Here is a 26,801-nt window from a genome sequence, read left to right as displayed (position 1 = left end):
TGTATTTAATGGAATCCAAATAATTATTCCTGCATTTTAATATTTAGCTAGTAAAATTTTGCACTGAAATGTGCATCTTTTTTAGTTCCAGTTTGGTAGTATTGAAGAGAACTATACATCCTTTCATTCCTGACCGATTTACTTGGTTGAGGGCTTATAACTCTGTAGAAAAGTTGTATTTCAAGAGGTTTAAAAAAAAAAACTCTCATTTTTACTTTTGAAGTTGCATGAGAGCTTTGTGTTAATGTAAAGAACACTAATATACCCTGGGTTAAAAGCTGTGTTAAAAATGAAAAAAAAAAAACATTTAATAGAGGCATGTATTACAAATAGCATCTAGCCACACAGGAAGGTTATGACTTAATATCTGAAATTCTGTTGCTCATTAGTTGTAGCGTGAGAATGAAATACATTTCTAAAGGGCAAGGTCAATATTACATTATCCTGGAAATGTCTTTGTTGAATAAATGTGTAAATATTTCAAATAAGTATTATGAGATTATATTTCTATTGGGGACATATCTATAGGATAAATGATTCTTCTCCTTGTAATTGCAGGAGCACATGTCACGTTACGTGTCACTCCCTATTACTGATTTCATTTGAAATGGTCTGGAAATAAATACCGATTACTAGTAATGTAAGACTATTTACCTTGGAGTCAGATGTCTGACAGGCAGGCTGGAGCTAATGGATTTGGTCATTTTCAGAGTGTTATTTTCTAAAGCAGGATGCTGTTTTAAAGTAACACTGAGTTTTCAGAGTTGCATATCTGGATTCGTTTGTAGTGAGTATGGAAGGACACCCCTATGAGCATGCAGTCTCTGATGTTTTTCCATCCTTTAACAGTACAAAGGAAAGAAAATTGTACCCAGGACCTACCAACAGGACAGCTTGGCATCACCCGTCCTTGTTAAAGTCATTAGGACAAGGGAAACCAAGAACCACATATGAAGGATAGTGTCAGTGTAACTGAGGGCCATTGCCTCACTGGGAGATGCAGTTGCATCATGGGAACGTGGTGTGATTTAATTTCATCATTGTAAACATCACAGTGGGTACGGTTGATTCATTTGAAACTGTTGTCCACTTCGCTATGGCTGGACAGCTGAGTTAACATGGGTAGGTCTTGGTTTCACACTCTTATGATTTCTTATTTTTGTGGTTTTATTTGGAAAAAACTCTACAGTAAAAAACCATGTTAGGATGACTTTAGCTGAAATCAAACTTTTATAAAGCTACAGCTTCATTTAAGTTATGATGAATTTTTTTGACCTTTTAAATCAGAGCACTCTGTAAATTTTGCCTTGAAGGGGGTTGCAGGGGTGGGAGTGTATGAATCCCAGCTTTTCCAGTGCTGATTGTCTGCATGTGTTTTAAATTGTGGTCCAACTCAAAGGCAAGGACAGCTCTGTTATATGGGAAAAATGTTAGGACTCTCCTTGTTTAATTACCATGAATGCAACAATTAATAACCATCTAATATTTGAGTTGTAAATGGAGACAGAGACCATCAGAAAAGAAAGCAGAGTTGAAATTGTGTGAAGGAACAGTAGTATGTAGCAAACCTGGCTTTTGATAACTTTTTCTGCTATGCGCAATACTGAAGATAAGCCTGCTAAAATTTTAAATAATACAGACTCTGGGTATGTAGCAACTGAAATTCATACCAAGGAGATTCATCTGATAATAATATCATGATTTAAGTTTCCATAAGGCCGGTAAAAAGGATTAAGTGTCATAGTTTGGAGGGAATTAAGTCTTAGTTGTAAGTTAAAATTCACAAAGTTGACCTTTAGAGGTTGTTTGGTTTTTTGTTGATGGTGGTGGTTTTTTGTTTTTTGGGATTTTTTTCCTGTCCAAAGTACTACAATATCTCATTTTTAGGGTGTGAAAACTAGAACCCTTTCCCCTTGTAGATGGGTTCTCTGGAGAGAATGGTGGAAATAGAAGAGCCTGGGAAATTAGTAGCTCAAATCCTCTGGCGACTGGAGTTCATTTAGGTGATTCACACAGTTTTCTGCTCTCCTTCCAGGTATCAGTGGTCCTGGGGGAAGGGCGAGGTGTAAACCAGGACCTTAGGTGTTGGTGCGATGAGAAATATCAAAGTCTGGGTGCGCGGAGTCCCCACTTCCCAGGCCGAGGCTCCCAAGAAAGACTGAGGAGGCGCTTATTACACGCCCGAACAGTCCGGATGACTGCGTTCTCCACGGCCCTGGAGAGGGCTCTCCCTTCCGAATAAAGCTGGGGCGATCTGGGAAATTGGAAGTGAGGGTGACTACAGCCCTCCCCCCCCCCCCCCCCGCCAGACCGAACAAACCCCTCTTTTCCACCAACGAGTTGACTCATTTATCCTCCCTGGGAGATCCGGGAAGGGAGCGGGAAAGTAGCACCGGGTTGCGCCTCTCTTGCCCAAGGGGTCGGGGGGAGAAAGCAGACGCGCGATCTGCGGGGCGCTGCGCGCAGAAAACTCCCGGGCGGCCACAGGTGCCCGGGGAGGCGGACAGAAGGCTGGGGGCCCGGGCGAGGACCGGGGGCGCAGCAGGGCAGCGCCGGCCGGGGTGCGCCCGGGAGCCGCGGCCGCTCACCTGCCCGCGGGGGCGGGGCGGGGTGCGGCGCTGGGGCGCGCCCGCCTCCCGCCGCCCGCCTCCCGCCCGGGGAGGAAGCGGAGGGGCGCGGTGTAAACAGAGCGGCGGCCGTGATGTCAGCCGGTCACATGGAGCCTCTTATGGCTCGGGATGGCTCTCGGCGGACGGGCAGCTGCGGCAGCTGCTGCTGTGGCTCGGGCGGCGGCGGCGCGGCGGCGGCAGAGGGGGCTCCGGGGTCGGACCATCCGCTCTCCCTGCGCTCTCCGCACCGCGGCTTAAATGATGTATTTTGTGATCGCAGCGATGAAAGGTGAGCCCGGGCGCCCCGCCGGGGCCGGGTGGGCTGGCTGCTCCGGGGGGCGGGGAGGCGGGCGCGCAGGGGGAGGGGTGGGCGCGCCTGCCGGAGCGCACGTACCGCCCGAGACCGGGCGCCGGAGCCCCGCCGGGGCCTCTCGGGCCCCTGCAAGGCGCCCCCTGAGCCCGGCCGCGGGACCTGCCTGCCTCCGGTGGGGGGCAGGGGCGCAGGGGCTGGGCCCCCCTCTTCGGTCCCCTCCGGCTCCTGTCCGTCGCCCGGGTCCGCCTGGCACCCGGCGGGGCTCCCGGAAGAAAGTTTGCCGGGAGTCGCCGCGCTTCTGGAAAGGAGGGCAGGGTCTGAGGAGCGCGGAGGAAGTCGGGGGTGCCCGCGACGGCTCCCCAGGGCCCGCACCCGGCTCCGCTCCGGCCTGCGCGGGGAGGGCGCCGCGGCCGGGCCGGGCCGGGCCGGGCCGAGCGTGCGCGCGGGCGCGGTGTCATCTCTGGGGACTGGTCAGCGCCCCGGGCCTTGCACGCTCCCCCCGCCGCACGGCCCGGCAGCCCCGAGCGCCCCGCCGGCCGCCGGCCGGTCTGCCTTGCGTGCCCGCCGAGGCCGCTTCCCAAAGCGCCCAGGCCCGAGCGAGACGGGCTTCGGGAGCGTGCCAGGGCTCCCTCGGCGGCAGCCGCAGCGCACCCCCACTTGATACTTTGGGTTGTGGACGGCCGCGGGCAGCCAAGTCCTCCCTTCGGAGGATTCGCGGGCAGTGGTGGCGGTTAGACGGCGGCGCGGGCTGCTCGCGGCCAAGCCTCCTCGCCCGGCCTTCCGCCCTGATCAGAAGTCCTCTGCAGGGCTGCTGGCGGGATGGCAGCGGGGACTGTTTGGAGGGAGGGCTGGCTTCAGGTCCTCCCAGGTGAGGGGGGGGGGAGACACCGTGGCAGGTCAGGGAAGTTTCTAATGGGAAAGCCCAAGTTTGGAGGTGTGCACACAGGAAGTCGCCTGCGCGGTCCGGAGAAGCCGAGACACGCAAACAGCCCGAGAGAAACTCAGCCCGCCGCCCGCCGCCCGCTCGAGCGCCGGCAGGTTCTTCGGGGAAGATAATCTGCCCGAGCGGCTTCGCAGAGCCGGCCGCCGGCAGTGGGGATTTAGAGCCCCATCTGTTTGCGGCGCACAGGGCTCCCCTCTTGCGCAGCAGTTTTGCACACCCAGCCTGTCCTGCGGGTTCTGCCCATCCGCACGGGCGCGGGGCGCTCGTTAAACGTTTGCTAGGGTTGAGGTTTTGTTGCAATCCTGGATGAAGGACACCGGTCCGGTATCTGCGCTGGGTTTACTTTCGGAGCTTTGCCTTTCTTCACTAGCGATTGGGTGGCATCTCTTGTATTAATTATTAACAGGCCGAAACGTACTGGACGCTAAGATGAGCTTGCTTGAGATGAAATCTTTCTATACGACGTGCCCAGAGCAAATTTTTGTCTTTTCCCCGGTGGCTTGCGGGAAGTGAAATTTAATCATTTTTAGAATATGCAACCGATAAAGTAAGGGGGAGGAGACCTTCCTGTGATCCACGTTCTTAAGCACTTAACTTTTTTTTTCTTCCCAAAATGATTTTAAGATTTTCTTACCGACTTCTTATGTAGAAGAAATGTATGCTCCTCCCCTCCCACTCGAAAAAACTTTTATGCTATTTCCTGCTATTCATTAATCCTGTAAGAGTAAAACGATCCAGATGGCCTTTGTGGTTAAAACACTTTCTTCCACTTTTTCCTTTAAGGTGTGAAATAGATTTGGGGAGGAGTCAATGCTAGTCCTTATCTGTTTTATTTAGTATAATCGGTGTCGATTGCGGAAGGGTGAGACGCTGAGACTATTTTCCCTAATGAACAGTAACCACCAAACAATAAGGAAAGTGCGTTTTAATATTTTAATTTTGATGTTTCTAAGTAAATAGGCTTTTGCTTTCGTAGTTCTAGTACAAAATGAAGTTCCATACTATCCCTTAGTGATATAATCACGGGAATCACACCACTACCATATCCCCCAAAAGCTCTAGCCCACACATGTGTCTTGGAGTGACCTCTGGCTGCCATAAGATAATAGATTCATAGTATTGTGCTTTGAGAAAAGTAACTCAGATGTACTGGCAATGCAGCTTTTCTATAAACTCAGCTTGGGGGGGGGGGGTAGAAATAAAATGCATCTAGACAATTAGAGTATTTCATTCCCAATATCTTAATATCCTGTGTCATAATGGGATTATCTTGCTTTGGTGCATTTTTAAACTGAAGAAAAACAGTTTGTGGGAAAATAAGGAATGCTGTAAATGTTTCCATATCAGATTTAAGGAGGAAGAAAACTGGCCCAGCATCATATTAAATACTTCCCTACTGCCTCTCAGTTTTAATAGTTAAATTGGTTCCATATGTAAGAGAGTTTGTATAATTAGATTTTTCATACAAAACAGAAACATTCTTTACAATACAGTTTTTTGGTGTGTGTATGCATGTGGCCAGGGGAAGAGAAAGCAAGTCACCATAAAAGAGAACCATTCTCTTTGTTGGCTGATTTACAAATGTTTTTTAAACATCATTAAATCGGGCCTTTTGAACTCACCAAAGAAGAAAATCCTTCCTCTGCGTTAGTTGTCAAATAAATTTAGGCTTAAAGTGGGTTCATGTTTAGAAGTAATAAATCTTCATTTGAGCAACTCTAGTCTCATCCTTCAGTTTTGTTTTTGTTTAATTAACAACAGGATTCCAATACCATGTGGATTGCTTCTTGGGCAAACGGAGAGAGCCAGCGATAACATTTATAATCAGGGGAGCACTTGTTCTGCTCGTCATAAAAGTGCTTTGGCCACATGTCAGGCGGCGGCCAGTGCTGAAAGGAAATGCGAGTGCTTCATCAGTTTCAGTAGATTATACACCTCTTTGCTTACTGGGAGCGCTCAGCCTGTGTTCATGTAAATAGAGTTGAGTGAAGGGAGGCTTAAGGGGACTGTCTGTCCCATCATAGATTCTTCCCCCAGCACAATCCGTGTGCAAACACAAGGCACGTTACCGCTTTGAAAATACTGTATATGTGGGTGATGAGGGGTATTTCCAGCTCTAGTAAGTGTGATTTTATAGTTTTGAAGAACTGGCCTTTCTCTTTCCCAAATGAAACTTGAATTTTATCCCTCGTCTTATTTTAAGTACTGTGTCTTATTTTAATCCCTTAGCTGGGATTTTTGTTCCATTTTGTCCCATCCTTTGATGGGTAGGATTGGGAGAAGGTGATGGCTGGATCTTGTAAAGAGAAAACCCACATGGCTATTTCAGCGAGCAGAGTGTGTAGCAGGCAAGGAGAGGTCATTTCTTTTAAAGACAAAGAGTATCTCTGAGTCCATTTGTCCACTGGGGGAGGAGGGAGCTCGGACCTTCTGTGAAGTAGAGAATATTTTAGAAGTACCATTTTCATGAGTAGCCTCTCGATTTTATATATTTCAATCACATCACTTGAAATGCAAAGCAGTATCATACTCAAGTAAACCACTTGGCCCTCGATTTGAATTGAGTATCAGATAATTTCTTTAATGCTGCCCAGTTATAAAATAATACACTTTCTAAACAGACTTAGTGATTTAAATATTAGGGTTTTTTAACTGTCTAGTAGATGTATTAGTAAATATATTAATAGTTCTTACTAGACTCCTTTTTCTCACACCTTTCCCTCCCAGCCAAGTGAATCGTGATAAAATGATGGGATCAGCAAGTAGATGATTGCAAAGCATCTGCAGTAGCACCCAGGTACTTTGTCATTTGCCCTGGGGCATCTAAGAAAATAATATTTACAAATGACCACTTACTGGGAGAAAAAGTTACTGGATGGATACATAGATAGATAGCTAGATCTGCAGAGGTAGAGCTGAGTTTTCTTAAAATTTTCTCAACTTATTTTAGGGATCAGTAAACCCCTTGTGTGGAACAAATCTATGAATACTTTGTCACAGAAATTTTTTGCATGGGTTCTAAATATTCAGTGTTTATTAATAAGAAATCAAGCCTGCTTTAATGTATGTATTTTGTATTTATTAATTTAAAAAACCATAATTAGATGCTCAGTTAGCAGCTACACTGTGTTTATGTTTCTTTGCTATAAAAATGACAGTAATTTGGAGAGGTCCACCAGTGACAAAACAGCTGTGAATTCACATTTGATATTATCTCGGAGACCACATATTGACCCTCTGAGGAATGATTTACTCATTCTCTCTGCCCCCTCTAGCTCCTCCACTGAGGATGCCTCCTTCCCACACCAGCCTTTGAGTCATGGACTTAGAGATTTGCAGTCAGAGATTTTTGTATCTGTCAGTATTGTCTGTGTCCTGCTGGAACATGGTTTGTCTGTTCATTGTCAGAGTGCTATATCCAGAGATAAGAGGTCTAAATAGACAGATAATAGCATATGTCAGCCAACAGGCAAAATGCAAGAAAGCAGTTGAAGTCTTTCGTTTCTGGATTTTCTCTTTTAAGTGGCATTTGTTAGCCCTCATCGTATTATAAGGAAGTAATATGATGACTTTAAAATCTTTGTATAAAAAGTAATGTCAAACCTATTCCCTAGGTTTGCCAGCGATTTCATTTTTTGCTTTTGATTTCATCGCCTCTGAAATTTACTAGGCATTTCATAAACAGAAGTTTGATGTTAATCTATATTTGTTTTTTGCTTTATGGTTTACAGACATTCTTGTCTCATTTAATCCTCCCTGGAAAGTCATTGACACTGTCATGGTTTTTAGTCAAAGAAAGTGAGGCTCATAGAGGGTATGTGTTGTAGCCAAGCTCTTCCATGATGAAGCGAGGACTAGAAAGAGCCCTAATTTCTACTGTCTTTGTGCTGCCTCCCCTGGAGGAAGCTGTGAAAATGTCCTGGATATAACTTTGTCTCTAGTTAGTGGAAATTATAACTCTGGCATTTATAAGGAAAAAAAAATAGATTCAATTATATAATGCTTTGCTGAGCCTAATATCTTTAAATTACTATTTAATAAAATCAATCTGGTACAAATGGGGTTACTCTTATTTGCTTGCCATTAGCTCTCTTCATCCACAATTTGCATTAAGTCTGCTGTTTGTAAGAGGATCTGGGTGAAATATAAGCATTACTTTCCTAAAGAATATGGAATACTATGAAATGCAGCTAACCTGTGTAACCTATCTCCATTATGATAGAATCGAGCTGGAGATTTATCTATATGGTCCACTTTTCTTTAGGCAAAGGGAGCATTCACAAATACATCTTCTAAATTTAATATCCCTTTGTGGAGCAGAAAGCTCAGGAATCCTTGGGCTTATGAATGCTGTTCTGGTTGTTTCCATGACAGCTAAGGGGCATGATCATGGACGTATTCTTGAGAAATCTGTTGTCTTTTAGAACATCAGAGTCAAAGTTTCCGAGTAGATAGATCTGCAAAAGCTCATTTCTCACTTGATGGGGGTTTATTTCTCTGGCAACAGGATTGAGTTGTCTTTGCCTGAACGCAAATAAGCATCACTTCATAGAGTCTGAGGGAGAGCAGAAACCTAAGATGTCATTCAGATACACACCCTATTGGCATTTGGTTCCTCCCCACAGCATTCTGGCAAACTGTTGTCTGGTTATGCTTGAACACCTCCTATGATGGGGAGCTCATCATCATTAGAGGAAGCTTATTGCATCTTGAGTAAGAAAATCCTTTTTATATCAAGCATAAATCTCTTTTTTGTACTTTTAATCCCTTAGTTCTGATCCTTTCTTTTGGGGCTGTATACAGCACATTTAATCCATCTTTCATATGAAAGATTGAAAGCTTGTCAGTTGTTTGAAGACTAAGTATGAAACACACACACACACACCCTCAATCTTTGCTGTGCCTCTCCACTCCATTCTGTTCACAGTCAGCCTTCAAGCAACTTTGGTCCATTTTTTCCTCAAACACATTTCAGTTTGTCTAGAACCTCTTAGAATTCTTGTACCAAACTTTTTTTACCACAACCCGCATCCTAGTTGTGATATGATTGACTCAGCACTTAACCCACTAGGTAGTAAAGGGTAAAGATTTTAACTTTTATTTTAAATTGTTTGAGATACATAATCCAGGTTGTATCTTTTGACCATGTCATGACTGGCTTTTGTGATACCATTGTAATTTATGAACGTGGACTTTTGACCTACTTAGAAATACTTTTGGATGAACTGAAATTGATATTAAATATCCAAGAAAATCAAAGATATTGAAAAAATAATTAAAGGAACATTAGAAGCATTTCTGAGGTGTTTTTCTCCGAAGTAGTGTCAGAGCTGAAATAAGACTGCCCTCTAGTGGTTACTTTCTCATGGAAGGCTAAAAGTGGTAACGGTGCCAATGAATTTCCCATCAGGCTAGTGGAGAAGGTCAAAGGTTGAAGTTATTTTCTCGATTGCTGTGGGGCATTCTACATCAGATTCAAAAGTGTAATTTATTGTTTTGCATGGTTATTAGAAATGTATCCGTGGGAGAGATAATGAATGTTAAAAGTTTGCTTAGAAGGAAGGGAATTTTTTTTTTTTAAACTTAAAGTTGATTTATAAAACTCTGTTTGGCTCCCCATATTAAAGTTAAATATTGGGCTTCCTAGGTGGCGCAGTGGTTGAGAATCCGCCTGCCAATGCAGGGGACACGGGTTCAATTAAAAAACTAAAAAACTAAAAAAATAAATAAATATAAATGTAAATAAAAATAAAGTTAAATATTTAACTGAGATTTGGTTTGTGAGTGAACAATTATCATCTTCGCGGTAATCCTTGTTTTTTTTTTTTTTTTTTTAGAGTTTAAACCTCAATTCCATTCCCCTACCCTTGAATATTTTTTAAAAAGAGACTGTCAGTCATTTTGATCAGAAAAATCCAGCATTTTTCCCTTTTTAAATCTAAAGCTTTTTTTTTTTTTTCCAAAAAAGGGAAACATTTAGAAAGAAGTAAACTATTGTAGCTCTTTTTGGCAATAAAACAGTTTTTCAATGGATGCAAAACTATTAAGCCGTTGGTTTCTGAAGACTTAAGGTTAGAGGATTTCGTTCACTTAAATATATAAAATTTGCCAAAGAAATCGAGTATATGTTATGCAGGTTTTTAGGACATTGTATCATTTATGCTTTAGAACACTGCTCGAAGTAGAGATGAGCATTCCTTTGTGTAATTCTCAGGATAAATAGATAATATAAGTGAAATGTGTGCTTAGATTTCGGTGGTATATCGTGTGAAACAATTATGAAACAATCTGGTTTCTGTATTGGAATCAAAAAAATAAGTATTGATCTTCCTATTTCCTTAAATATCATTTGTCACTGATGCTATGGAGAGACAAGAGAATGCAAGTTTACGTGAATTTTGCATTGCTCAAGTAAATCGAGGCTTCTGAGCTGAGCTAGAATAACTAGGGTGACCATAATGACAGATACTCACCAGGATTTTAAAGGACGACAGTGCTTACTTATTCCTACCGGAAAGATGAAATTGCATCCTTACGTGAAAAGAAGGAAAGGAATTTTAAAAAGCCAGGAAAACCTGCTGTTTAAACCTTTTCATCATAGAAATAAGGCAGTGGTTCAAAAGTGAAGACTTGTGGTTAAGTTTCAGATCAGTTATTGAAGCAAACCGTTTTTCAAACTGCGCCACCCAGAAGTGTGATTCTTTCACCACATGAGAAATAGTCTCTTTTTTCACAGAATGTTATTTTCATTTTTCAGTCATTGGGTTTTTTTTTTTCTTCTCTTCTTTATCTCGTCAAATCTTTGGTAGAACCCTGGGTATAAATAATGAAATAAAGTTGTTTCAGCAAATACTTATTAAGTGCCTACTGTGTGCTACATTATTTAGGTGCCACCCATGTGCTTTTATAATAGAACAAAGACACCTTCTTCCCCATCGTGTATCTTAAGCCATGAATCAGCGTTTAAAGACGTGCACTGAGAAATTGGCAGCCACGCTTAACCAGAGAAGACTGCTTTAAGATTATTGCGCTTATAGGTTTGTAGTTTCTATGAGCTCCATGGCATTTAAAACAAAGATTTTGCAACACGCAATGAAACATTAATGTAATTGGATAAAGTTAATCCTTCTATTTATGTGTGAGCACGATTCCCTTCCAAATAAGCCATAGAGTAGCTCTAAAATCCTGCCTTAGCAGTGGCCCTGAAACTCTGGAGAACAACCCATAACCTGGAGAGTTACAAAGGCAGATTCCCGGATACCCCCTGGGGAGACCCCGATTTTGTCAGCTTGGTCTTCCCAGCCCAGGAAGGTGAGTATTTAAAAGGTGTCTCAGGTGTTGCCAATTCAGATGGTCCTCCTCGCTCCCTCTGTGAAACCTCGCCCCTGCCTGTCAGAGCTCAGATGGGCAGCAGAATCCTCCAGCCTTTCAGTGGTTCCCAAATATCATTGATCTTCACGGTTAGCTGAGAAGCATTTAAAAAAAATAAGTGCCCGGTCTCCAGCACCACCTATATGGATCCTGATTCTGATCATCTGGGGTGAGGCCAAGGAATTTGAATTTGTAAAAACTGCCCTTGGTGACTGAGGATCTGACGGATTTGGGAACTACTACTCTAGTCTAACCCTCTCCTCTTACTAGTGAGGAAAGGATGGCCAGAAGGTCAGTGACATTAAGGTAAGCATAAACTTTCCTTTGAGGCCACTGAAATCTTTCAGAGTGGAAGTGGTGCCCATCATGAGCTGTTTCTGCCATTGTTTGGATGTATTAACACATTTGAGACTTTCTTCTGCTTATTTCTGGCCTTTCTATCCACCAGTGTGTAGGAAACAAGTGAGCAGACTCCCGTCTGTTATCCCAAATGGTCCAAACAAGAGAGGACCCTGTGATACTTTCCCAACCCAGTAGTCCTTTGCTGCATTAATCCTGCCCAGAAGCTCTGGCCTTCTAGCCCTCCGTGAGCCCCCAGGGCTGGGTCTTGCCACCATCATGACCATCCAGTGGGGCAGGCTGGGGATGTGCCGCAGAAGTCAAGGCCAACTCCAGTGGCAACAGGGATGGCTTTTCTATGTTGCTTTTTTTCAGCAACAAAGTACAGATTTTAGAGCCCTGCAAGCTTGTGAATGCTTCCTATTTACCAGATGGTGTTTCTCAGGCCCTGAGCGCCTGACCTGTATCTGCTCCCATCCAGGCACTGAAATGGCCAAGTTTGAATGACACAGACACAACACTGCCTTTGTGGAACTTAGATTCTAGTCTGGTGAAACAGAGAGAAGTCGAACTGCTCTGGTTGATGCGGAGGAAGGCCAACCCCCTTCCACACCAACTCCAGCCCCCTCCTTCTTTGGAAAATGGTGGCACCATAGCCCATCATGTGGCAGATGTGATGCCGGGGGCCGCGGGGGCAAGAGCGAACACAGCCAACTTCATCTCTGGTCTCTGCGAGTGTATGTTCTGGTGGGAAGAGGTAGATAATACCTAAGTAAACATATAAATGAACTAGATAAGTACAGACAGTGACAACAACTCAGCCAACATAGAAATTGTAATGGCTTAGAATTGCTTATGGCCTCATGGATGAACAGCAGGGACGAAACCCAAGAATTTTTTCTAACCGGTGGTGGATGCTCTGCCGTAGACCCAAGAGGGCGTTTAGAAGTCATCTGCTGTCTTAGTTCTCAGCCTCCTCTGCCCACTAGACTGTCTAGAGAGGTTTTTGAAAAACACCAGCCCAGGCTCCACTCCTGGAAGCTCTGATTTTATTGCTCTGCGGCAGGTCTCAAGTATTGATAATTTGTTAAAGCTAGATGATGCTGGTCGAGAAACCTCTGAGGTCCAGCACCCTCACTTGACATGTGAGTCATCTGTCCGCAGTGCAGGGCGGCAGCGTTGGATGGTGGAAACCACCCACGCCCCCACCCCATATAGGGTGGGAGAAGACATGGGTTCTCCTACCAGGTCGGCTACTCAATAATTGTCAGACTACCTCAATTGCACCCTTTCCCCATTTGTAAAATTGATAGCCATCGAGAGGTTTTCCAGCTCTCCCATTCTGTGAAAATGTTTCTCTTAAAACAGAAGAAAAGGTCTAGTTTCTTGTCCAAGACCGAGAGGAAGCAAAACAAAAGCCCTCGTTTCCTTAACCCTTGTCTCAACCCCTAATTGCTAGAGGTGCCTCCATCGGCTGATCAGTTCCTTTAGGGAGTGAAAATTTGAGGTAGAAAGAGATAATTACTTCTTGCCAATTATTTACATAAATTTAAGAATAAGCAAGCTTTCATTAATATTAACGCCCAGACGTAGTTCTGGTACATTACAGTCATACCTTATTTATCAAATTCTAGCCCAAAGCCTTTTCCATTTTTGATGGTTGAGTTAAAACCGAGGCGGTTGGGATAGGGAGGTTGCTTAAAAATGGAAACCCTGAAATAGTCTTAACCATCACACACCACAGTAATTTATTCCTTACCAAATCTTCCAGGCCAGAAACCCAAAGACATTTAGTTTCTCCCACTATATTGTTTGCAGTTTTTTAACAAGCAGAAACAGTATATCTCCTTTGTTGCCAGCTTATAAAAGAAAACTACAGAACTAAGTTCTATCAGGAAGAATATCATTGTGCTTCCTCATCTGTGACCCTGTATCTCTAGGAACTTGGGTTACATTGAAACATTTATTCAGAAAGATAGCAGTTCGTTATAAACCAGCATGGTGTGATGTAAGCACCTTATTTCCTTTTTGTGTGGAATCTCCCAGTGGGGGTTGAAAATATTCGGCAGTTGCACAAGTGATAAAGGAATTTGAAAAGTAAATCTCAGGGGAGCTGGTAAAGGAAATTAGAGTCATGTCTTTTTCAACAGATTTTTTTCAGGATGAGCACACTGCCTGTTTTGCATGTATATATTTAAGAAATTGGACACACGTTGATATATATCCATATGTTCTCCTTAGACAGAAAATTATAGAAAGCCCTCTTCCTGTAACTTAAGTTGCATCCATAAATAGCAAGCACCTTCTGAAAATGATACCGTTTAACAAAATAATTGGCAGCAATCTATTTCAAAAGCAATGTTTCTATCACAAGCATAATCATGTAGAACAGAAGTGTTTTGTTTCCAGAGAAACAAAGTCGTCTAATATGAGTTAAGATGTCTCAAAGTTTTGGCAGACTTTCTAAGCCCCCTGCTGCTGTTGCATTCAGAATCCCTTTTAAAGTGGCTTGGAAGTTTCTATGTGATTTCAATGGCTGCTTAGGGGAAATATTGGCTAAACTCCTCATTTTGACTGTGAAGATGGCTTGAGTGTTTTCAGAATGTTTTCATTTGCTAGAAATATGTTTTGCGCTCAGGCGTCTCTTGTTGAAGAAGGTTGGTTACCAGCCATCTGATGACGCCTCAGGGTGTTTACAGAAAATGTGGGTGCTGTAGTTATACTGGAGCACGGCCCTCCCCCAACAAAGATAGTGTGGTAATCAGCAGAAATGCGAAAACATGTACTTAAGGATTGATGCTTGTAAAAGAGGTGCCATAAAGAAACATAGTTGTTCAGATGTAAGACATGACTGACAGCTCTCCTTGTAGGCATGCTAGTAACAATAAAGTCTAGAAGTTCAACATCAAAGGGATCACAGCTTACTCCACCAGTGACTTGCACATCAAAGAGGGAGCGCAAGACAAAGGAAGTGCACGGAGGTATGTTTCTGCCTCGTAGCCAGATGCTCAGAGGGAGCTCCCAAAGCTCCTTTCTTGAATGCAAAGTGATTTTTTGCAGATCAGCGTCTTCATTTCATAAATGACCAGGAATATAAAAGGAGGGCAAATGAGTGCTATAATTGCTCCCCATCACTCTAAGTTTGGTTAGGAGAGACTCATCGCAGGAGAGATTGGTCTCTCTGGTTTCTTTAAGTAGTGAATTCTGTACCAACGTGGGCAACTCTAGCTTCACCTAATAGGGTCCAGGGAATTATTCACAAAATAAGAGAGTACAAATTGGATACATTTCAAGTTATTTGTTTTGAATTATCCTTGACATAAAACTGGACCTAACTTTCTGGAGTTCTCTCTCTCTTTTTTAACATTCCCCTTGTGGGTGGATTTTTGCTGAATCAGGTGTGTGTTACCTAACAGGTGTGTGTGATAATGAAATTTAGACCTGTTAAACTGGCTCTTAATTAATCACAAGATCTGTGCCTCAGTTCTCTAAAGCAAATGGTGTGTACTCCAGAATGCTAAAAGTAGAACAGGAAGAAGAGTCTGGATTTGACTTTTCCTCCCCTTCTCTTGTTATTAAATCAAAAATAAAATTAACCATGCAAACATTATGGGTGGTTTGAAATAATATGCTTTTTTTCCTTGCTTGCCTTTGAAATTTGAAATTCTTTTATAGTTCATCCAGTAATTTACTCATTTTTAAATGCTATTGGAAAATAGTAGTGCTCTGTGTAGTCATTAATAAATACAAAGCAGCTTTCTCAAGGCTCTAGGGAGACCTAATAAACACAACTGTGTTACTAATTGATGCTATACTGAGCTGACAAAAGTAGTGCATCGGTAAACAGAAGTTAGAAAGCAAGAAGTTAAAGAACTATAGGGGGTTATGTAGACATCAAGGGTTGGAAATTATCATAAGGCCTCTTTAGGGGAGCATTAATTTGCATGTGGCTGAATTAGGACACCCAATTATTTCTAAGGACACCATGAAGAGCTCAGCCAAAATACCCCCGAAGTGAAAGGTTTGGGAGGTTTGGGAGTTAGATGGGATAGAGGGGGAACTGAGCATGTCATATTTCCTATAATTCACAGTAGTTTTCCCAATAGCTTGTTAGAGTAGCTTTCTTTGTTGGGGAGAAAAATGCTGATGAACTCAAGAGTACTGCAATTTCTTTGTTCTATACACTCAATTTATGTTGGATTGCCACAATGGAATTTTTTTAAGTGGGGAGGGCAGGAATGTGGAGACAGAAATAAACCTTTTAAATCTTCTTTCTGTGAACCCCACAAGGACATAAGCATTGAGCAGATTAGACATTGGATTTATACTGGTACTATCTGCTACAGCACTGGCCCTCAACATGTGAGCCACGCATCCCTGGGGGTCCCCAAGGCCCTTTCAGGGGTTCCAAGAGATTAAAACTCTTTGCATAATAACACAAAGACATTATTTGCCCTTTTGATTGTATTGATCATTTGCATTGATAGTGCCAAAGCATTGGCAGATAAAACTCCTGGTACCTTTGCAGGAATCAAGGCAGTAGTCGTTTTCACTATTACAGTGGACTTGCTGGTAACAAAAACATTACCAAGTTCATATGAGACTGTCTTAATGAAGCAGTAAAAATTGTTAAGCTTATTAAATTTTGACCCTTAAGTACAAGTCTTTTTGACGAAATGGGAAGTACATATAAAGCACAGAGAGCGCTTCTGCTCTGCACCAAAGAAGGATGTTGATCTCCAGGGACAAGTACTTGTACCATTGTTTAAGAGCTGAAATCACTGCTTTTTTAGTGGAATGCCATTTTCTTACTAGAACAACTGACTGCAGTTCTTCAGACTTAGGTATATGTCCTACATTTTCTCAAAAATGAACCAAGTAAGCCCATCATTTCAAGAAAAAATAGTTGACAGTATTTATTGACAATAGATTCAAGCTTTCAGGCAAATATTAGAATTTTGGAACACTTGTATCCAACACCATGAACTTGACAGCATCCCAATATATAAAGAATTTTCTGATGATGTAGGTGGTGATATCAATAAATGTGATTACTCGATATAATCCCATTTGGTAATGAAATTTGGTAATGCAACATGTCAACATCTGGAAGAGCTACATAATTCATTGAACTAATAGCTTCCAAGTGACCAAACGCATGCTATTATAAAAATATGCATGGGTGTAAAAGATTCATTCAAAGTACAAAACATACCAATGTATTTGAATTTAGCAGAGTACAGAAAATTACTGATACGGTTTCAGGTTCCATATTCCAACTAACCTTTAAGAAACTATCACTTGTTGAGTTTTGGTATAGTATCAAAGAAGAAAATCCAAAATTATCAGAAAAGCCCAATAAAATGTTCCCTTTTCCAGCTGTATATCTGTGTGAGGCCAGACTTTCTTCACGTACTTCAACCAAAAGAACATAACAGATTGAATGTAGAAGCAGATATGAGAATCTACCTGTCTTCTCTTAAGCCAGAGATTAAAGATACAAAAATAATGGCATTTTTTTACCTTTTTTTGTTTTGTAAATATATATTTATTTTTCATAAAAATACTTTGTCAATATGTAATGAATTTATTACTATTTTCAAATTAATTATAGATAAATATTGTTAAATGTTCTCAGTTTTAATCCCTTGTACAGTAATTATTGCTAGCTAGCCCACATAAACAAAAGCTCTCCTAAGAGCGTGAAATGATCCGGACACCAAAAGTCTGAGAACTGCTCTTTGTAATTTACTCTAGGAGACACAGATTTTGTGACAAAGCACAAGGTAACAATAGAAGGGGCTTTAAATTAAGACAGATTTAGCAGATGAACCCCAAACTATATATTAAACAAAGCACTTTCAAACATGAACTTAGGAACAAATTTTCTACCCCCCATTTTCTTTATAATGTACTTTATTGGCTATGGAAGACCATTGCTGATGGTTATCTTTTGGTTGCTTTTTTTAATAAAACAGAGACTTGGCATAAAATTGTGGTTTATGGAGGCTTTACGATTTATCTTTAATCATTTGCACCCTATGTTAGCAAAAGTAGTAGTAAATTACTGCCATTCATCTTTTCAGGTTGGACTTGTACCAAGAAAAATATATTTTGTACAATTAGTACAACTTCCGGAAGGATCCCAACTCCTGGTAGATGTGAGATTTTGGCCACTAATGTGGGCGCTTTGGGAAATTTATTGTTGTGTGTAGTGATGGAAAGCCCTCGAGGTCCTGCCACCCCTTAAGGGATGGGTCCCTTCCCCTGAGTTCATTAGTCACACTTCCCTCAGACCTTCTCCAAGAGAGAAGAGTTTTGCCCAGATTGGCACCTAGAGTATGACAAGAAGGCTGAGACTTCAACTGAGTTCCAATGCACTTGGCAGAATCAGTTCCATTACGCTAATGAAATGTATGAAAGTCCAACCTTCCCTGAAATTTCATGTGAAAAATAATGGGCAGTTAGAAAGCAATGCTCAGATACTTAATTTTATAATTGCTTTGTTGGCATCTAACATATAGACATTGACATTGCCCTTTGTAGCTGGGCCGTTGGCCTCTTTGCTGTTATCAAATAAGGGGCATGCAGGTCTTGGTTCCATTTGGTTACCTATCAACAGGCTGTCAGTTAACTGGGAGCAGATGCATTTTGGCACATTCTGTATTGCCAGTGTCTTGCTCCTGACTCCTGTTGCTAAGAGAAGAGTCGGTGCCCCTAGAGCCAGCTCAGTGTCAGAGTATCGGGATACCTTGCTCCTGGCGTGGTTTTATTAGCCAATTAAAGGTTAGGCTGAAACACACTCACTGTGTCAACAGAGGTTGTGCAATGGCCCAGAGCGAGCCTGGCCAGGAGAAAGAGTGCCTCATTTCCTCTTGGATCTGCCCAAAAGCAGGAGGGCTAAGGAGAGTGAGTGAGAGGGTGAGATGGCCTCGTTGCAGAACAACAGGCAGTGATAATATGAGGGAAGGGTGGGAGTGGAGAGGAAGGAAACAGAGATAGCGTCCTCTCTCCTGGGAAAGGTTGAGGGGAAGGCAAAGCCCTCACCTTTGTCAAAAGGGTTAGAGAGTGAACTGCACGCCTAATCGTGGTTACAGAGAAAACAAAACTTCCTCCAAATTTCCAAGATAATTAATTCTCTTTGAAGGAAAATGGCTCTTTTTTAGGCATTGTATTTTATTAAATTTCTAACATTTTCCTGCTAACTGAACTTAAAATAATACATTTTATACCTTCCGTTTTGCATTAGTCAGTGGTTTTAACCCAGACATAGAAAAACTAAAAACCAAAAAGCATTTATTTCTCTCGATCTGAGAGCGTTTACTGTGAAAATTCATCAAGCTTACATGTGTGAGTTGGGCCTATTCTGTGTATGTGCACGTCGATAAAACACTTACTGAAAGGTGGGGGCATTCTAGTACCCTTTGTGTAAGTAAGACATTCACAGTTCTGAAAATATTCTCTAGACTCCAGGCTTTGGAATTTTTCACTGTCATTTAACACACATTTTGTTTATTCTTAATTCCTTCATACCACCGCCTCACAAACAGAAGACTGAATCTGTGACCTGATAAAAGGGAAACGAAAGGCATTTATATACTTCAAAAATGTGTACAAAGCCATAACTATATCACAGTAGCCACCCTTACATTTTTCTTTTCTTTTCTCTTTTTATTTTTTAATATTGGCTTTTGAATGAGCCAGGAGGAAGGTAGGAGGAGAAAGTGAATCAGAAGACATGGTGATATTGTTATGGATACAAGAAGTTCTTCGAAGACTTAATGCTTTCTGTGTACTTTCTAGCTCTTTGCTAAGGGTTCCGGTTCTAGGTAAGGATGGGCTCAGCACACTGGCGGAGTTTTCAAAGTCCATCTTCTTCTTTCTCAGCATTCCCAGTGGTCTCCTGGCTTCGCATGGAGGGGAGAGTTGCCTCCCCACCCCCACCGCCGCGACATGAAGATAGGTAGTGCCCCTTTCCAGACCACCTCCTCTTCCCTCTCCCCAAGCTCAGTGTTTCCATCTTGTGTCCCATTCGGTCCCAGCTCTTCCAGGTGACATAAAGGAAATAAATAATGAAGTAATATAAGAAATTTGGCATAAGAGCATGGATAGATTTGGAAGTTTTACCAAATAGAAGGTTTAAATCCCAGAAATATGGCATGCTAGCTGAAGGATCTTAGGCAAATCATATAACCTCTCTACACCTCAGTTTAACTGTAACATTAAAAAATAATAACATGGACCTCATGTGGGTTTTGGAAAGTAGGAAGTAACACATCCAAGATGCTTTCTACAATGTTTAGCCCACAGTGGGCAGTGAACAGGCGTTATGATGGATACCGTGCCCGTCGTGTTCACATAGGAGTGGGACACACACCGTGTACACAAATTTGAAGTCGGGGTAGTGACTCCATCCAGTCTTATCTCAGCTGATGCACACTGGCATTTTAACGGGAGCCCTTGCCAGTGCGCAGAGACATGAGCTATGTGATCTAGTCAGATGGGGCTGGTGGAACGGGCACTTGGATGATATTTCTCATATACCCTCAGAGGCTTCTAATTCTGCACAACCCAAGCCCTGCCACTGTGAACAGTAGTACAGGTCCTAAGCTGTGGTTTTTTAAGTGCTTCCTCTGTGCCAAGTACTATGAAATGTATTCCCACATGTCACATTCCTGTGAGCCTTTCACCACCACCCCCCAACTTGGAGGCTGGGCAACCTTTCCACAACCACAGAGCTAGCACATAGCTGCTTTTGGAGGCCAAGCCTGTTGACCCCCAAGCCCATGTTTCAAACCTGTTGCTACTCAGACCCAACAGTAGGGCACCAGGGGAGTCTCACAAGGATACATTGTTCCAGACTCTGAGCTTGGGTGCAAGCCGGTTAGGGGCTCCAGCAGAGCACGTCCTGGGAGTGGGAGGTCGGCAAAATATGCACCAGATGTTTAGGGACCATCTTATGTGTGACAGGGACTGTACAAAGTGCTAGAGGCAGAGACAAGGGAAGCCGTTGTCCCTGCCTTCAAGGAGCTCACAGGCCAGTGAGGACCCGAGGTGGAAACAGAATCGTGACACAGCGTAAGTGCCAGGTTGGAGTAATGGGGGGTTTGTTGGGAGCACACAGGAGGAGCCCGAATTAGATGGAGGGGGTAGGAACAGCTTTCTGGAGGAAGCAAAGGCTTAGCTGAGCTTTGAAGCAAAGGAAGGTATTTCCAACAAAGGGTAGAGCTTGTGAAAATTCTCAAAGGCTTGACAGAGGGAGGCAAGTTTGGGGGTGGCAAGTACTTGAGTGTGGCCTGTGGGGACCGCAGGAGAGGAGGCAGCTAGAGGAGGCCGGCGGGGTTCAGACCGTGAAAGGCCCCAGCTGTCGCTCTAAGGGAGTTGTTCTTTAGAAAGAGGGAGATGGTGAGCCACTGAGGGGAGTCACCAGACATTTTTAAAGCACGTGGAATCATTAGGAACAATCAGATGTTCTCAGTATCTTTCTTGCCCTTAATCATTTCAGGGAAGGGAAAAAGAAAAGCTTTTTAGATGTAGCAGAAGACCCTTCTGTGGTATGATTTGGGTTTCTGTGCGGACACTTTGCCTCTTGCGTGCTGTTGAGAGATATATGAAAGGTACCTGCCACAAGACTCCTTCAATGGATTTTTGCGCTTTGCTTGTTAGAAATTGATTCCAGGACTTCATTAGGATGTCGTGAAGATGAATGGGGCAGTAGTGTTTTGGCTTATGCTGCCAGGAGGAGGGAAAACAAGGTTCTGTGGTGCTGCAGTTCAATCACGCTGCTTACAGAAGTAGGGCCATGAAAGGATGGAGGAGTGTGTCTTTGATACTGGAAACCCTGTAGCCCTGTTGGTGCTACAAGCGAATGCTTAAATTAAAGGTTGGAGCCCACTTTCAAGTATTGACTAGCAAGCAAAAAGCTCGGCCCACGCTCGTGCACCTACTCAAGCTTGTTAAAATAAAAATCCACTCTCAGCGAGGCTCATGTCACAGCCAGCGTAATTGTGACATGGAAGACTGCTGTTTGAATTTGAGAGGCTGGAGCACACGTTTATTTAAAGATATGCTTGGTAATTGAATACGTGTTAGTCAGGACTCAGGCCCAAACTGCGAAGAAGTAAATATCGTTGCCAGCTGCCTCTCAGGTGGTTTCTCCTTCATGTGTTCAAGATCAACACTTGGCACTGGGCAAATTCATCCAAAAGAGAAGTGATTTGACTCCCTTATCTTAGGATGGGTTACTTCCCTTTCTCAGCTCTCCCCCACCAACAGGGATAATCACGGCATCGCCTCAGTGAATTGAGGACTAAATGAGATCATACATTTAAGGTGCTTGGCCCATCACTGAGTGCTTCATTTCTTTTTTAAGGTTTTGACTCTATTTATTGACGTAGAGTTGACTCACAATGTTGTGTTAATTTCTGCTGTACAGCAAAGTGATTCACTTATACATATATACATTCTTTTTTTAATATTCTTTTCCATAACGGTTTAATCTCAGGATATTGAATATAGTTCCCTGTGCTATACAGTAGGACCTTGTTGTTTATCCATAATGTAGTTTTATTATCAATAGTATAGATGTTTTTTAAACAGTGGGCAGGAATATGATTTAAATGCCCCTCTTTTTGTCTGGCTACCACTAATAATAGCCTTGGGCTTATTAAGCCTGTTGAGTTAGACTCCCTGCATTTCTGGTGGTTAAATAGTATGTTCACATTATCCACGTGTTTGGGAAGGCCGTGGTATCGTGCTCATTTTGTGACTGGTTTCTTGTGGTTCTTCCCCTTGCCATACAAACTTTGAAGTCATTCTCCCCTCCTTGCCCTGTATGGACCCTGTGAAATGTAGGGCAACGTCTTCTCCAACCAGTGAATCCCCTTTATACCCACTTTATGCTGAGCTTCTTTCTACATTTAAGGCTGCTCAACCTTGCTATGTCATTTTAAGACCCCAAAATTCAAATTATGGATATTGAGGAACAGAAGAGGGTATACCTAGTATCTTTTCTGCAGAATCTGCAGAATCGCATGCATGGAACTTAGAGCTTAGGCCTCCTGCTCCCCATCTCGGAGTGCTGAGATTTATGACCTCTGCAGCATGCTCTGGTATATTTAAGTTAGGGCACAATGCTATTTATATAACATCCTCTGCACTTTTGCATGGATTATTACATTTTAACGAGAAAAGCAGTGAGGTCAGTTATGAGTTGGCACAGTGCTCTGATAAGTGAATTTTGATAACTCCCCAGCTGGGAGCAGGATTTTGATTGTGGAAGATGAATTAGCTGAAAACAACAGTCCCTTAGCTAGTCAGGCATTTTATAGGATATTTGACATATAGCAACTTCAAAAGTCATCTAGTCCAATCTGTGTACATTACATAGCAGGTCCTTGGGAGATGAACTCTCCTGCCCAGGGTAAGCTAGTAGCAGGTTGACTAGAATCAGAGTCTCTTAACTCCTCTTCTAGAACTGTTTTCACTGATCCTGTTTCATCTAAGAGAGCTACAAAGAGTTTACTTGGAATATTCTTTTTTTTTTTTACACTAAGTATATGCAGTTTATTGTAAAAAATAAAAAAAATTAAAAAATAAATTCATCAGTGATATTGGTCTGTAATTTTCTTTTTTTTGTAGTATCTTTGTCTGGTTTTGCTATCAGGGTAATGGTGGCCTCACAGAATGAGTTTTGGAGTGTTCCTTCCTCTGAAATTTTTTGGAAGAGTTTGAAAAGGATGGGTGTTAGCTTGTCTCTAAATGTTTGATAAAATTCACCTGTGAATCTATCCTGTCCTGGACTTTTGTTTGTTGGAAGATTTTTAATTACAGTTTCAATTTCATTACTTGTGATTGGTCTGTTCATATTTTCTATTTCTTCCTGATTCAGTCTTGGAAGATTATACCTTTCTAAGAATCTGTCCATTTCATCCAGGTTGTCCATTTTATTGGCATATAGTTGCTTGTATAGTCTCTTATGGTGCTTTTTATTTCTGCAGTGTCTGTTGTAACTTCTCCTGTTTCATTTCTGATTTTATTGATTTGAGCCCTCTCTGTCTTTTTCTTGCTGAGTCTTGGAATATTCTTATATCAGAGCTGTAAGTGATGTGTTAGGTCTGTTTAACTCTTTTAGTAATGAGGCCATTCGTTTTTATCAAAATGTCTGATTGCATCATTATTTGTATTTCATGGGAAAGGGACAAAAATTCATTCCAGCTAAGAGTAACAGCACAGAGAAGACCTGGGCTTTAATGTAGTCTTTAAAACACGGAAAAACACAGGAAACCACTTCAAATATACCATCACCATGAGTTCAGACTGTGTCAGAGATGCCAGCAGAGCAGTGTCCCTTCTTGCTGAGTATTGTGAAAATCTATCCTCGTTGTTTGCTGTGGTCTCCCTACAAGGGACACATCAAAATTCCTCCCCAAGGGAAAAAAAATAGCAGGAACAGTAAATAACAACCCTCAGATAATACAGATGGGTAAACATTTCCAGCATTGATTATATAAAGTACTGTTGACAAGCCACGAGCAGGCAAAACGAGGAGAGAGTAGAAAAGAGGACTTTCATCTGCCATTCAACTCTGGGCTTATGAGGCAGGAGAGAAACAGCAAAAGACGTGATTAACATGGTAATGTACTTCATGGCATGCCTAGGATCACAAGAGGGTCCTGAGAGTTACCTGGCCTGGGCCACTCCTGTTACTCCAGAGGAAGCAGAAACTCGGAAAGGTTAAGTGGCTGGCCCAGCGTCACACACTTCACAGTAAAGCCAATTTTGGAACCCTGGTCTCCTGCCTGTCAGTCCAGTGTTCCAGCTACTGTAGCATGACCCCCTAATTGAATCTATGACAGGAGCGGTGTCAGGGGTACAGGATGAGGCTCATAGACATTTCTCTAAATAGATAGATGTTTTAAAATCATCTCCAAAGGGCAAAAACGTGTTAATTCGATACTGTATAAAATCGTAAGCTGTCATCAGATCCAGAAAGGAAGGAACTTTTCATGTGTATTTTGTTACGCAACAAATATTTACTGAGTGCCTGTGCTGTATTTGTGTGACCTGTGGTCCACACTCAATTATCCTCTCTGTTTTCTCAGACTCTGATACGCAGGGGGATCTCTGGATCTGTTTGCTTCACCTTCCCTTCTGTCTAAGGATGTCATGCTCACATCGTCTTACTGTTCTCTTCTTTTTCCTATCCTTTTAATCTAGTCTTTAAATGTCAGTCTCTGTTCGCGTCTCCTTTTCTAGCCAGTGTGGGTTTCTGCCGTTTCTCTTACTCTCCCTTTGCTGACGTATTTGCATCACTTTAGCTGCAGTTAATATCTGCTAAATCAAACCATTTGTATTGAATAGCTTCCATTGATTTGTGAATAAAAGGATGCTTCAGCTGCCCAGCCCTTCTCTCTGTCCCTTCTTTGTCACCAGTAGGTTTAACTTACTCAAAGCCCTCCTTGTCCTTGTCCCTCTGTTACCCCTGTGTTGTTCCTTCTCCCCCTGTTCAAGCTGGCTCATCCTTTTGAACCGTCGTTACTATCAACACGATCTCTGCGGAGGTGCCTGCTATTTTACTTACTCATTATTTACTGAATGAGAAGACCAGTTGTCATTTTCTTTTTTCTTACTGTTGTTCTGTTTTTACTTTTACCCATCACCCCTCCCCCAAATTATCGTGAGGACCAGAATCCTTGTAGTCATGAGCTAAACCATATCGAGCACCTACTCCCTATTTGCTAAATATTGGAAGACTTGAATTTTGTAAAAAAAAAAAAAAAAAAAGGTGGAGCCTTTGGTTTCTTTTGAGAAGGGGTACACAATGAACAAGCCACTTTCCTTGATTAATTTAATTCAACCAATTTTCTCTATATAACACCTTTCCCCAGAGAGAAGTGATTAGATTCTATATGCCGAAAGAAGGAAGTGTGAAAAGCACTAACCACAAAAATATGATTCTGTAGGTCATATCATCAGCTTATCTATTTCACACTCCAGGAAATGCCATCATCTTGATTTTTGTTTTTTCTTAGTTCAAAACCACTCCAACCTGAAATCCATATGAAAAATATCAAAACTCTTCCGTCGACTTTTACCTACTTCTCGGCTTTGTCACTCAACAGTTGCCCACTCTCCCCTGTAAAAGAAGCTCGTCTTTTTTGCTTATACTAGGAAAGCATACAAAATCACACTGACAGATTGCTGGTAGAACAATAATGCTTAGATTTAAGAGAAACATATTCCAGGAAAGATGAAGGAAACTCTCAGATACGTGAGCTCTGTGTTGGAGCCCTTAGAGTTGGAGACGAGGAGGCCCTGGAAGAGGTCTGATGTGTTCCGAGGTCTGTACCTGGCCTCTCCCAGGTGTTAGCACTGCTCTCCCCAGTCGCACACAGAGTGGACCTCACCCCTGCCTTGCTAGGGTGAAGAGGCTTCATCTGTCCTCAGAGACATTCTGACACCACACCTGGCCAGAGTATGGGAATGGGGAGGTTTGGGTCTTGAGAGCAAAACATGTAAGTTCCTGTCTTCTTTCCCTCAACTACATCAGTAATAAAGAGCATAGAAAGAGGGGCCCTTGGTACAAATGAACTTATGTACAAAACAGAAATAGTTACAGATATAGAAAACAATCTTGTGGTTACCAGGGGGGGATTGGGGGTAGGAATAAATTGGGAGATAAGGATTAACATATACACACTGCTATATATGAAACAGATAACTAATAAGGACCTACTGTATAGCACAGGGAACTCTGTACTCTGTAATGGCCTCTATGGGAAAAGAATCTAAAAAATAGTGGATATATGTATCAATATCTGTATACATGATTCACTTTGCTGTATACTTTACCTAGCACAACATTGTAAATCAACTATACTCCAATAAAAATTTTTTAAAAAAAGAAAGAAAGAGGAGCCTTCACGGCTGCACCGCCTCCTGAAGGCGTTTGAAGGTTCTTGCAGGTAGGAGAGGCTTTGGGGGCCTATTTTGGCATCACTAGCTGAGGCTGCCTGGCTGCTCCGCCTGCCGGTAATTGGGGTAAGCTGTGTCTCGGCAGAATGGAAAGGTGCACAGCGGCAGAAGTAACAGTAGGAGGTACCAGGCATCATCCTGTCCCTTTTCTAGCAGAGTACTACTCCTCTACCCAGAGCTTATTTTCCTGGAAACCCTCCTCCCCATAGAGCAGCAGTTCTCAACGGGGAGTGATTCGAACTCCTAGGGG

General features: G+C 42.5%; 1 protein-coding gene across 4 annotated transcripts in view; it reads left to right on the top strand.

Moving 5' to 3' along the window:
* The first annotated feature begins 1,103 nt into the window (after nt 1-1,103).
* The window catches only part of RORA (RAR related orphan receptor A), a 95,116-nt gene continuing 69,418 nt past the window's right edge, over nt 1,104-26,801 (top strand). Inside the window, exon 1 of one of the 4 annotated variants that reach the window (XM_057722652.1) lies at nt 1,104-1,122. In XM_057722652.1, coding sequence (XP_057578635.1) covers nt 1,119-1,122 — 4 coding nt within the window. In that variant the 5' untranslated portion in view covers nt 1,104-1,118. Of the gene's footprint in view, nt 1,123-2,720; nt 2,899-26,801 lie in introns of those variants that run through there. The other 3 variants (XM_057722651.1, XM_057722650.1, XM_057722653.1) reach the window with 3 other exon arrangements.

This window comes from Hippopotamus amphibius, chromosome 2, assembly GCF_030028045.1.
Source record: "Hippopotamus amphibius kiboko isolate mHipAmp2 chromosome 2, mHipAmp2.hap2, whole genome shotgun sequence".
Classification (NCBI taxonomy): Eukaryota; Metazoa; Chordata; class Mammalia; order Artiodactyla; family Hippopotamidae; genus Hippopotamus; species Hippopotamus amphibius.
Note: the sequence above shows the minus strand (reverse complement) of the source record. Positions and strands in the feature narration are given on the sequence as shown.